Raw genomic sequence first — 13433 nt, 5'->3', positions numbered from 1 at the left:
CGTAGGATTCTTTGTCTCTTTGTCATTGCTTCTTTCATGTGACATTTTCCTCTCATGTTTATCTATGTGTGTGCCGTGCACACACGCCTGTAACCAATCCCTATACAAACCTTGCAGTTTGTTGTAGCATTAATCAACTCATATACTCTTATCCACACACACACACACCACTGATCCTTGATTCGCAAGGAACCCTTGAGACATAATTATGCAATAGCAATAAGTCCATGACGAATATGCATTCTAGAATGTGTTGGAGATGTGTCCATAGGTTGCTATGAGACAAAGTCATTGGTTGCCATGAGACTAGAGTTCTTCCCATGAATGCATCATAGTTTGTCAGGACAAGATTTCAGAACTATGGTACAGCTTCTTTAACGTGCCGTTGTTTCAAAAACCAGGAGTTTTCTTGCTGACACATATAAGAGATATTTTGGGTACCCTGCCTGTGTGTCCTGGGTATTCCAATCGAGGCCACATGCTGAAATGGGAACACAACCAAATAGAAAGTAAATTTTAAAACCTCATTAAGGAGTAGTTTTGCACCGACCGACTTGAGGTTTTACGGATTTAAGCAAAAATCAATAAAAAATATATATTCACATCCATATTGCATGCTGGAGTTGCATGAATTATGTCAGATTGTGACATTTTAGAGGTTTCATTGGGTTTCGACGAGGTGGGTCCGCTGATCATTTTCTGTATGACAGAATGGAGTCGAATTGATAAGGATTTCCTCTTGGATTTATGAATAAGCCACGTGGGCTGCAGGGTTCCTCCATGTGATTGGTTAGAATCTGCTGCAGTCTCAAAACAGCCTGTGACTCGCTCTTCCATCTCTCTCTCTCTTATTATCTCCCTCTCTTTGCCTCTTTTAGAGGGGCATATAGCGCTCTATTTACGGAACAGAAATTAAGAAAGGCAGGCAGAAAATAAGAAAAGACATCGTGACAGAACAGGAGCAGGCGTGAAATGGTTTGAAGGTTAGGTGCAGACCAAGTGAAAAGAGATTTATTGGGGAGAGGATGGAGGAGGGCACAAAGTGATAAGGAGATTAGAATCAGACAGGTTTCAATTTCATTCATTCACTTTCTTCTGTTTATCTCTCTGGCTAATTAAAGGGAATAACTACTAACCTTTGATTCAATAGATTTTTCAATCAAAACAAGCCAATATGAAGTAAATATCTGTAGGAATTATCATCAAACCTAATTAAACAGGCAGAAATCACAATATGTACAAAACAGGCGCATGAGTAAAATGCAGCTATTCGCTGAAAAATGTCTCAGATTAATGTCTCACAGACTTGAAACTTTCACAACTAGTGAGGCATTGCTTTTTGAAATCCAACTGTTCAGGAAATCATTGAAAAGCAACATATTACAATCGACAAAATAGTCATATTTTTATGAATTGTTTAGTTTCCCAAAATGTTGACAGGTTGACATGGTAGAGTTCTGCAGCAGAGTTATATAACAGTCTCCCAGTGCTGAGTTGCAAGCCTTTTTTTTCTGTTGTTAAGATTCAGCCCAGGTCTCCAGCATATCTGTCTGCTCGCCTGCGTTCTGCATTCTTCTCCAATGTGTCTCTATAGTAACGGGAAGGTAAGTGAATGAGAGCCCGGCACTGCACAGCACATACACACTGCAGTAATCAATAAAAGACATGCACACAGTATGTATGTGTGGACGTCTGCTGGTGCAGGCATGTCTATGACTCCTCCATGTGCAGCCACACAGCTACCTCTGCTGTGGTTCTGCCTTATACTTCGCTACGCTTGGCTTGTCTTCAGACTTCAGTTCATCTCAATGGACTGGGAGGGTCTTAGTCTTGATATTTGCAAGCTGATCTAAAACAAGTTAAATATCTTCGTCTGTTCAAAGTGTTGAAGGTAGTAATTAATGACTCCTTGTACATTTAAATTTTTTTTTTTTTTTTTTTTTACATTTTAGAGAAAATGGATAACTATTCCTTCCACTGTACTTGTATGATGCAGTATTATTGTTTATACCCATTAGATAAATGCAGTCACTCATCTTCTTCTCAGAGGAGGAAAACCAAGATGAAAAGTAGGACTTTGTGAAATTAGACAAAGTGGGAACTTCACTGATGGTAGAATGTCTATCACAACAAATAATTTTTATGAGGTATTGTTTTACAGAATAAATCATTTGTAGCACTCTATAATTAAAAAACGATTAAAAAAGCTAATTAAGATGTTACTAACAAATGACTTGGGCCTTTTCAGATAGGTTTCAGTTCTTCCCCTGTCAGGTCCTTTCATCAGTATTATCAGGAGTGTATTGATTTCCAATGCATACTTGGAAGACACTGAAATGTTAACCTGACATATTACAAACCTGCTTGATTGATCTGTAATTGTATGCTTTTGAATTGACTCATATCCAAGGTTTTTGTGAACGCACCTCTGAAACTAGAATTAACTGGGATTTCATTATAAACTTATTGATTGATCTCCAATCAATAAGTTTATAATGAAATTATTGATTGATCTCCAATACTGCGTTTTTTCACCAATGTAAAATTACCAGAGCCGTGACCGACCAAGCCTTACAAAGGTGATTGTACTGTACAATCCAACCTGTCTTGTCACATGACAGACTGAGCTTTCAGCTTCACTCCTCACTTCTCATTTTTAAAAGGGAAGCTAAGAGCCTCTGCTTTTGAGCAATATTGTCCATATAGTGTTATAAAGTGACTTGTGTGAAGGATTTCCTACTTTGATATGGTTTATATGTATATATATGCACCCTTACCTATTGTTGGACATGTGGAACATGACGCACACACACACACACACACACACACACACACACACACACACAGGGTAGATGTATGAGAAGAGTATCCTGCAGCCTATTTAATATCGTGATATTTCTCCAGGATCAGGATGGTCACAGATATGCAATGGTGAACCTATGCTTATTTCAAGCTGGAATTGTGGGGCACTTAAAAAGTAAATGTCAATTGCTGGGAATACCATATACATTCTAATTTGGAAAAACAAGAATTTATGAATGCTTATCTCTGCAAACACTCACAAAAAATGCATTATTAAAAATCAACACTGGTTATTTTTTTTAAGATCATAGAAGAAGGGTTAAATGAACAAAATTAGAAAGAGCAAGATAATATTGAAATGAGTAGAAGTATAACCTGAAACAGACTTGGGAAAAAAAGAAAGAAAGAACTTGAATCTCATAAACAAAACAAATAATCTGATTGTGAAGTCAAATTGCAAATCAGACAGAAGCCAAATGAGCCAGATGTGATTGTTTGTGTCATGAATAGTGAGTCAAAATCAATCAGGTCCACAATAAGCAGATTTGAATATTCCCAAGGTTACTTACTCTTTCTTTGTCAGGACTGCATAATTATAACACTTTAAGTACACAGTACACTTCCTCTTCTACAGAAATAAAGACACTCTCCAGAAAGTTCAGTTAGCGTCTCTGATTTCTATCGATTCTCAGTCATAGAATGTCTACAACAATTATTGTTACTGTATCATTAGGTGATACCAATTCTATGGTGAATAATGCTGTTCCAGTTACTAAGCTTTCCCTGAGGTTGTTACTTTTGTTGTACATGAACAGTTGTGGCACTACTGTCTCTCTCACTCTTGCGTTGCTGCTTCTTGGCATTGTCTTTAATAAATGTATATCCTCTTCTGAAGAGATGTTATACCGGGTTCTGTATGACTGCCATAAAAGGTGAAGTGCTTCCAAATGAATATACCCAAACAGACCTAAATAACATGTGTGCCTGCCACCATTTGACTACAAACTAGCTGATCTTACTGAGTGACTCAGACGTCAGACTGAACCACACCGAGCTGACACCTCAGCTTTCTCACTCCAATTAACACAATGTCGTGCACACCATTAAGGCACCCGAAAGGAGTTGTGTCTAGTAACCATAATCAATCATGATGAACAGGCACAAAGCTGCTTTCAGCATCTGGCTTTAAACTGTCCTACTGCACCCTGACCTTTTCCCTTCCCTGAGATTCTCCTCAATAATTCATTTGTGTCTCAGAAACCCGATGAATGTTATTAACATAGTGTGTTTCTTATGTGCTCATCTTCAGTCCTGATTACAAACTATCTTGTACGTGTCTCTAGCTGTGGAGCAAAGGGGTCCTGGTCCTGTCAACATGAGGCATGTTAGATTGTTTGTTATTTTTCAGGCCCTTTTTCTTCTTTACTATCCAATAACTCGAATCTGTCAAACAGATGGCCGCCACCTCTGAGTCTGGTTATATTGGAGGTTTCCCTCTGTCGAAAGGGAGTGCTTATTCTTCCCACCATTCCTATGCTTGCTTTTGCGAAACAGTAAAATGACAATCATATATTTTTTGATTTAAGGTCTTGACTTTAACATGTTTTGGGGTTGTGAGGTGACAGTGCAATAACGGGCTCTGTGTAAATAAAAGAAAATAAGCAAAATAGAATTGTCAATTAAAGGACCTGAATTAGACGAGAAGTCATGAGAACGGCAGACTCACAAGCCACAAAACACAAACATCAAAATAAGCCTCCCTTCTCCTGAATAGTAGTGAACACTTGTCTCTGTCCATGTGCGTATGCCATCCTTATCTTAATTCCTGGTTTTTCCTCCTTCTCTCTTGAAATGGGATTCTCTCTGAGCTGACAACTGTCATCTTCACCTGTGTGGAAAAAGGCCAAATGCGGACCAATTGAGGCAACATCCAATGGGGATTATGTCTATTTTGCTGTCCTCTGCCTACATAACCACCAGGCTAATCTCTTTAACTAGATTACTCAACAACTCAGTTGTAGTGAGAGGCCTTTGGTCATCGCTGTAATACAGAAGAGTGGTTAGACAAGCAATGAAACTTCACTGAAATTACTTCTGTTCTGGTTAAGTGATTACATAAGATGTAATATTCATTCCTTCATTCATCACACACCTGTAAAGTGTTCATTGTTATTTTCTCCTCTCTGCCGGTGAATCATCTCACGCTGCATGAATCTGCATGATTATTCACCCATTTAGTTTTATATAACAGACAACCTCCAGACTCAGGTTTAGATATGTAGAGGTGCTCCAGTCCAGGGCCATTATCTAAATTGACAAATTGAAATTCAAGTGAGCTTTTTGCTGGTGTCCTCTGCTGGAGCGGTTTACCACTACTCGGGCATTGGTTGGATTTCAGTAAAGGTACATCAAACTAGTAGGAAACTCTTGCAAGGTTGATGTCGTTTTTGCTCCATGCTTACTTTTACTACTGCACCCTTTATGTGAAAGCTATAAAACAAACAATAGCACCACCAAGAAACAATAACGTCACAATATAAACTGTCATTGAAACTTCATTCATCAATTATCAGCAATATAGGGGAATGTGTTAGGAAAAATGTGATATTAAATATCACATTACTACACTACTTTCAAGTGTAATGCACTAGTTCGTGGGTACTATGAAGGAAATATTAACCCAATTAATTGGAGATGTATTTGCCAGCTCTGAATGAGCATAAATTTATGTTTATGAGGCATGTCTGCTGTAGTCTGCAAGTTGGTAGTTTATCTCAGCTGATTTTTGTTGCTGCGTCTTCTTCTCATGTTTCTTTTAAGAACAGGTGTTATGCCAAATTCTGCCTGCATGCAGGACATTGCATATCCATTGCGCAGCATCCAGTTGGAACGTGCTCCTCCAGCTTCTGTGTGCACACTAATAAACATCTATGGAGACAGTAAAGCAATGAAGGAGTGACTTTACCACATAACTACTTACTCTTTTTAAAAAACACAACTCGTAACTGTAATCGGGTAGGCTTTCCTCTAAGTATTTTTTTAAGTTACTAGTATAGGAACACGGCTTGTTTTCCCAGAATTAACGGGTAACTGTGTTGAAGTGGTAATTCTCAGTATTATTGCAGGTTCTGGATTTAGCCCTTTGTGTTTCCAGACATGTGGGTGACTGATAAAAAAAAAGAAGTACAAAGATGTGTCCAAATTGCTCCCCCCAGCTTTCTCTCACTTCTCCTCTTTCTCTTTTCATTACCTCTTTGAGTCTCTTTCACATCTCACATCGCTTTCTGTCACCCTCTCTTTTCATTGCGAGTCTATTTCAGCACCTTGTAGGTGTGCTGTTCTAAATTAGCTGAGCCTTCATTACCACTTTCTCTGGTGGGGAGAATGACTCACTGACTGCAACACTTCAGCAAAACAAGGCTCACAGGCTGCCTCGCTGTGTCCCAATAAGGCAAAGCTGGGACAAAGAGACCTCTTTTTTTTTATGTGACTCATAGATATATGCAGAACACAATGGCATCCATGTGAATATATTGAAATTGTGACTGTACTCAGTGTATTTTATTTTCTATATCCAGTTTTGTGATTTTATCCTCGTTGGTGTTTTTTTATCTGACAGATAATCGCGGTTGGAGTGTTCTAACATACAAACGCAACCTTTCATGTAAACTGTTATTGCGGTTTATTCCCTCAAACACAGAGACATTAACGTCAAAGAGATTTCAGAGTCACTGATTAATCTAACAAGGAGGCATTTGGTACGAGGACAGAAGCTGGAGGAGCAGGTGACTCCACAAAGTTACAGGGAGAACATGCAAACTCCAGCTGGAACGGACAAGGCCAGAAACTGAACATATTGCTCTGAGGTGAGCAGGTACGGAAGTAAATTATTATAAAACACTCAGATTATTGTAATTGTATTGTAAAATGTTGCTCGACAGGTTCATTCTAATTAATTTCTCATTTCTAAATTGAATGAATAATGCTGGCTACTGATGATACAATGCGATGCTTTCCCCTGCTCCACCATGCCAACCCTCGATGACAACATGCTGAGACAAATGCTTACAGGGAAATTACCATATATGTCTTGTTGATAAGTGTATTTACCAGGAGATGAGGTGTTATTTTGAAATGAATACATTTCAACAAGCATCCCAAACCAAATGACGCAGTAAAAAAAACAACCGCAGAAATGAAGGCCTCTGAAGTGTCAGACTTGTGGATTTGAGTGACATAACATCATTCATTTCCTTCTTTATTACTCACACCGAAGTTTCATTTCAAATACATGTGCTGCCAAAGAACATACTGTACGAGTCATGAGATGTGTCTTGTATTATTCCTCCTCCTTCTCCTTCTCCACCTCCTTTGTGTGTTTTTCTTATCGCTCACCAGTCTCCTGCATTCACACTGTTAATCCTGTGGCTTGCAGGAAAACACCCACCTCGCTGGTTATGCAAGAAGAGAGAGGATGAGGATCAGCAACAATAGGGTGCAGCAGATTAGTGGCGAAGGGGATGGCAGTGTGAAGACAGTGACGCTGGTGATGTTGTGGAAGTGATTCAGTCCCTGTGGAGTTTTCAGCACTCTTCTAACAAGCTCCTATCCACAGAAGGTTAACACGACGGAGACACATCTCCCCACTGTGTGTGTGTGTGTGTGTGTGTGTGTGTGTGTGTGTGTGTGTGTGTGTGTGTGTGTGTGTGTGTGTGTGTGTGTGTGTGTGTGTGTGTGTGTGTGTGTGTGTGTGTGTGTGTCCATGTCCTTTTTAAAGGGCCAAAGCAGCAGAGAGACAGAAAGAGACTCAGTTGTCAGTAGCGACCTGCATGCTTCCCTATTGCTATTCAGGACACACACACAAACACTCAAACACTGCTGTAGTGAATGACTGACCCCCCCGCCACATACACACACACACACACAGTCACACACACATACACACACCCTCCCCATCTCTTTTTTCTCAGGGTTTGCTCCATCCTCATGGATTAATGCTCGTCTCCACAAGCTTTACAAATTGATCATCTCATACAATACAAAGCATTAAATCACCAACCGTCACCCTTCTGAGGTGAAGATCGAAAAAGACTGCTATTTATTTTCTTTCCCCTTGCATGTGAGCGGGGCTTTAAGCTGCTATCTTCTCTCTGTTGTCTGATGATACGCAGTGCAGACACATTGAGATCTTTGTAGACTTACACGGACATACAACCAGATTTGGGGTTAATCTGCTATTAGCAAATGCTTTTATATTCTGTATTGGACCAGCTCTGTTGTGACATAGTTATGTAAACCGTGTCTCAGACGTTGGAAGACCTTTGGCGCCACCCCATGGTTGATTTATATCATTGTAGCCCACCTCATTGTACTCGGGCTGGAGCAGCAGCAGCAGTGACCAACAACTTGAAAGATGAAAGATAAAGGGTAATACCAGCCAATAAAGATTTAAAGCACCGTGACATTTAAAATTATTTAATCTAAATTATTAAATTTAGTTTATTTATGGTTCAATGGAGTATTGATATGCTAGTTTATTTAAAAGCGACAGTGTGAACGATTTCTGTAAATGTACTTTGGTACTCCAGGGGACAGCAGTGAGTCACTATTCCTTAAAGATAAGGCAAATTGCTCTAAATTGATGAAGTAATATTTATTTATTTTTTAATCCTCCAAATATGCTGCTTCTGCATCCTCTGTTTTGCTAATGAAGGAACAAAGTAGCTCACCACACCATGATGTGGTACAATCCGATTGTTAGATGAATGCAACTATAGTTTGCTGTAATATGCTGAATAATCTTTTGAGGGTTTTTTTTTTATATTAATATTACAAACTGTACTCGTTAAGCAAAGTAATAAATCAAACAAGTAAAAATGGGTTCATTGACAAACAGCACAATGTTTACACAATAACCAAAGTGCTTCTTTCTTCTAACACACCACCATTATTCTCCAGTTGTGGAAAACATATTTACAATTCATTACAGCAATTAAGTAGATTTTTCAGGTCGCTGCACATTACTTGAGTAGCCTATTAATTTCACTCATAAATATCCGTACTTTTTAATTCTAATATTCTTCAAACTTTAGCTTTTTTTAAATCAGTTTTGGAGGATGTTTCAAAGTCACAGGAAAAACAACACAGAAGACAGAAGATGCACAATTTGACAAGTTGAGGCGCGATCAAGACACATCAACAAAAAGATTTTAATGGCAAGACTTCCTGTTTCTATTTCAAAAAGTGAAACTCCTTTAAAAACAAAACAAAAAGTTTGAAATGTGCAACATCATACTTTTTACACGAAGTCTAACCAGGTTATTTATTTTTTATTAGAATAGAGGTTAAATTATAATTAAGCAAGCATGCTACAATAACAGTATGTGTGTGTGTGTGTGTGTGTGTGTGTGTGTGTGTGTGTGTGTGTGTGTGTGTGTGTGTGTGTGTGTGTGTGTGTGTGTGTGTGTGTGTGTGTGTGTGTTGGGGGGGGGGGGGGGGGGTCCATCCATCTATCTATCCATCTATCTATCTATTTGTCCTGATATAGTACTTCTTTCTCCTCAGTACTGCAGAATGACACCCATTTCCACATATTAAGCAAAACATGCCCTACATTTGAATTCAAAAGAGCCATTCAGACTGATAATTAGTTCTTCCCTGTTCTGTGAGGGCCAACGAGATGTGTTACAATAATGTGTCTGTTGCTTCATGTACACACTTCCAGAAGACGCTCCATGTATTATGAATATTTTTATCACTGTGATTAACCACAGTGACACTGACAGTAAAATACATCATAAAAGGACACAAACATACTGACAAATATATCCTGCTATAACAGTCTGATTTTTATTGACTTGATTCATTTTTCATTGATACAATTGTTTAATCACAGTGTAAATGAACACAATCTATTTCACTTTAAAATCACTTGAAGGCAGCTAATTCTGCCTGCTTCTACTCTACAGTATTTACAGAGAGGTGGATGAATTCACAGTTTATTATGCAGCCTATTTCACACAAAATACAACTCTGTGCACTGCACGTTTTTCTCTATTGTTATTGCATGTGGATCAGGTATGATGTCCAGTGTACATGATGCAGGATGCTGGATAATATGAGTAAACCAGGACTTAAAGTGATTGGACTGTACATATTAGTGTTTTTTTTATTTTTATTATTAAATTCACTGCAAATAAAAAGCAGTGAAATTATTGTGCAGTTACACAATATAACCACTAGATGGTGGTGGTGGTCCAATAATAGTTTTCCACTAATTCTTCTAAAATCTAGTTTGCGGGACCAGAGACTGCAGCTAAAAACAGTTATGTTGCATTCATGGATGACTGGGAAATTCCATAATTTTGCCTTCTCAATGGGGAAAAATGCATCTCAAAATGATAAAAATTGATTATTTATGTGAGGCAGAATTGCTGACTGTCTGTTTTCATGTAAACACGTCCCGAATGTATTTTTCGTGAGCTCCCACTATATTAACGCAACATTGAGTAACTTTGTTGCTTCTAACCCTTGTTTATTTCCCTTCATAATGAGATGATTTTTTTCTCTTTTTTTTTTGTTTATAGGTTTAGTAAAACCATCCATATCCGATAAAATGTCCTTAAATTTTGCCTAAATAAAGAAAAGAAAATTTGCCTCTCTTTATTGCATAAATTCTGATTTTTTTTATAATTTTTTTTTTTTACAGTTCAAACTGCAGGATGAATCTTATATCCAATTAGATATTATGGTCAAACTTTCGGCAATTGTTCTTATTATTCTTATTATTATTATTCTTATTATTTATTCATTTATTTTATCTAATAGTTAAAGCAGAATGCGTCGTAATTGCAATTTTTATCATTCTTATAATTTGATCAAATTTGGCTGTATGTTTTATAATTTTACCCTAATCAATAATCAACGTCTGGGAGATCTTTGTCATTTCCTGTGCAGAGTTGAGAGTCAGGTGTAGTGGTTATTGATGTTGGTCAGGCTGTTGATGTTGTTGACGCAGCTGATGTGGGACGGAGACACGGTGCCAAAAGGCCCCGGCGGCTGCAGATTGTGGCTGTGGTACAGCGCCGCGGAGGGGGAACCGGGCCAGTAGGAGAAACCCGAGGGTCCCACGCCGGGAGCCACCAGGTTGAGTTTGGAGATCCCGGAGAAGGGAATCGGGGAGAAGTTCCCCTGGAACTTGTAGATGGCCTGCTCCGTGGTGGACGGCTGGCACACCTGCGCCAGGCCGTGGAAGTCGAACTTGTATGCGTACCTCTTCCCGTGCACTTTGGTCATGATGTTCTTGTCGTAGTAGTAGCGCAGCGCCCGGCTCAGCTTGTCGTAGTTCATGTTGGGCTTGCTCTTGCGCTCTCCCCAGCGCCGGGCCACCTCGTCCGGGTCGATGAGCTTGAACTCCCCGTTGGTTCCCTCCCAGGCGATGCAGGACATGTTGGTGCTGTCGGACAGGAGCTCCAACAGGAACTGCCACAGCTGGATCTGCCCGCTGCCTGTGGGTGGAGGCGCAAAACACCAACATTTAGCGCTTGACTCCAAAAGGAACAATGCAAGGTGCAAATAATGGCAGACAATCCAGACATCTGAAAAGAAACGCTCAAAAATGTGGGTGGATAAACACAATCTACACAATGTCCATTGTCATTTAAAGTTCATCATTTAGATAAAGTAAAAATCAGTGTAATTTAAAACTTGCAACTTAAGTTGATATATATTCTATTAAAAGATTTTTCACCTAATTAAAACCTGCATTCTGGTATTGATTTATAAGTAGCCTTTACACGCTTCAAAGCTTGCACATTTTATTTAATAGCATCAATCCGCCTCTCAAATTATCCGGCTTATTCTTGTCCATTATATATTAATTTGATAGGTCGATTGATTCAGAAGTTAAACTCAAACGTTGTGGGATATTTACAATGTAATTTGGGCTGTTTCTTTGAAATAAAATGTAAATAACTTGTTTTCATTTGCACGAGCTTGCGCGATCATTTTTCCTGAATGATGGATTTTGAACCAAAGCTGAATCTTTTTCCAAAAAAAAATTCTTATATGTGTGTGTTTTAAAGCATTTTCCCAAAAGATATAATTCGAAATTAGATAACAATTACGCAGGTTTTTGTTTTTTTTAATATTATAACCAAGTCTTGTATTGTGGCGCATTGATGTTCAATTCATTGCAACTGTAAACGTTCCTTTTAGATGTTTTTACTTCCAAAACTGATATGTTTTTGTCTTTAAATGTGTCGGATCGTAATTGCTTTCATTCCTTTGTTTCTATTTTCCGTGAATGACTGCTAGATGTAAATAATTGAGTTTGAAGATGAGTAAAGTCATTCAATCTTGAATCTGGTTATTGAGAATAACTGTTATTTTATCACCTTAAAACAGCACTATCTTCAAATAGAAATCCAGAAGGTGAAATCCTTTATTCCTATTATAATTCAACTAATATAGCAACTCATTGGCCATAGAACGAACCTTCATTTTTGTGAAATTTGCATTACTATTGTTTTTTTATTTTAGAATAAATCTTCGCTGGATGCTTATTTTTTAAAATACTTTACCATGAAATCAGCAGACATTATATTATTTTTTGTTTTTTGTTTTTCGTTTTTTATATTTTCTATTTTAAACATTGTGACATGCGGTGTATCACAATATTTCTAGAACGCCAGTAATGATAATATAATTAATTAAGATTCTCTCTTACCCTTTTGCACGCCTGTATTTATTGGACCCCAAGATGTTCCTTTGCTTTCTTTCAACAGATTTTCTGTTGGATCTGAAATAAAAACAGAAATATGATTAACAATCGTGCGTAAAAATCCATCATACATATCGAAAGATGGGCAGATGCATGTCTTTTATCTATTTTATATTGGATGCATTTCAAATGATCATACTAATCTTAATTTGCTGGGGTCAAACTAAAGTTTATATATATATATATATATGAAACATATGATTTAGGATGCGTCTCTCTTTATAGTTCTATTTCTCGGAGATACAATTCATCATCCAGTCCAGAGGAGTTGCTGCAAAAGCCTCGAATTGTTGCTCTATTGACGATCAGACCGTCACAGTTCAAGTTGAAAATTGTTTAAAACTCCGAAAATCTGAAACAAACGTGAAACAGATTAAAATCCTAATTGCATCCAGGTCCAGCAGGAGTCTAATGCGTGAAGCGTGTCGTCTTTGCGGTCTCCCCCTGCGAGAAGCCAGGAAACGCGTCCAGGAAAAAGGATTTCCGATTTCCGACAAAAGAGCAGACGGGCTTTCAGATTGAAAAGGCTGAACAATGCTGTGCCCTGGAAATGGAGCATCGACGTCCGCGGGACTCCGACACCGAGCAGAAAAATTCAAAAATCAGATCATAATGGGTTATTTCTATCATTCTTTAACGGGGCAAAACGACGAACCTGAGAGATACATGTTGAACATGAGGTTTCCTCCGCAGTCCTGTCTCATTGTGTTCACTTGTTCAGAAAGGGTTGGATTTCATTTCGTTGGTGGCGGAGGAAAAGATTTTTATTAAACTTTATCTCATAACTGTGATCTGGAATAAATGCGTGTGGACAGATTGAAGTTTCCAGGCAACTGTCACTGGCCCCCAT

At 38.4% G+C, this 13433-nt stretch overlaps 1 protein-coding gene across 1 annotated transcript; it reads right to left on the bottom strand.

Moving 5' to 3' along the window:
* Positions 1–10767: 10767 nt before the first annotated feature.
* Positions 10768–13433, bottom strand: fev (FEV transcription factor, ETS family member; the record flags this gene model as incomplete). The annotated part of the gene is given in 4 exon segments (XM_080478209.1): positions 10768–11309; positions 12530–12601; positions 13239–13304; positions 13307–13433. Coding segments are annotated over 4 exon segments (807 nt in total).

The sequence above is a fragment of the Lipophrys pholis genome (assembly GCF_963383615.2).
Source record: "Lipophrys pholis genome assembly, chromosome: 13".
Classification (NCBI taxonomy): Eukaryota; Metazoa; Chordata; class Actinopteri; order Blenniiformes; family Blenniidae; genus Lipophrys; species Lipophrys pholis.
This window is presented reverse-complemented; position numbering and strand designations above follow the sequence as displayed.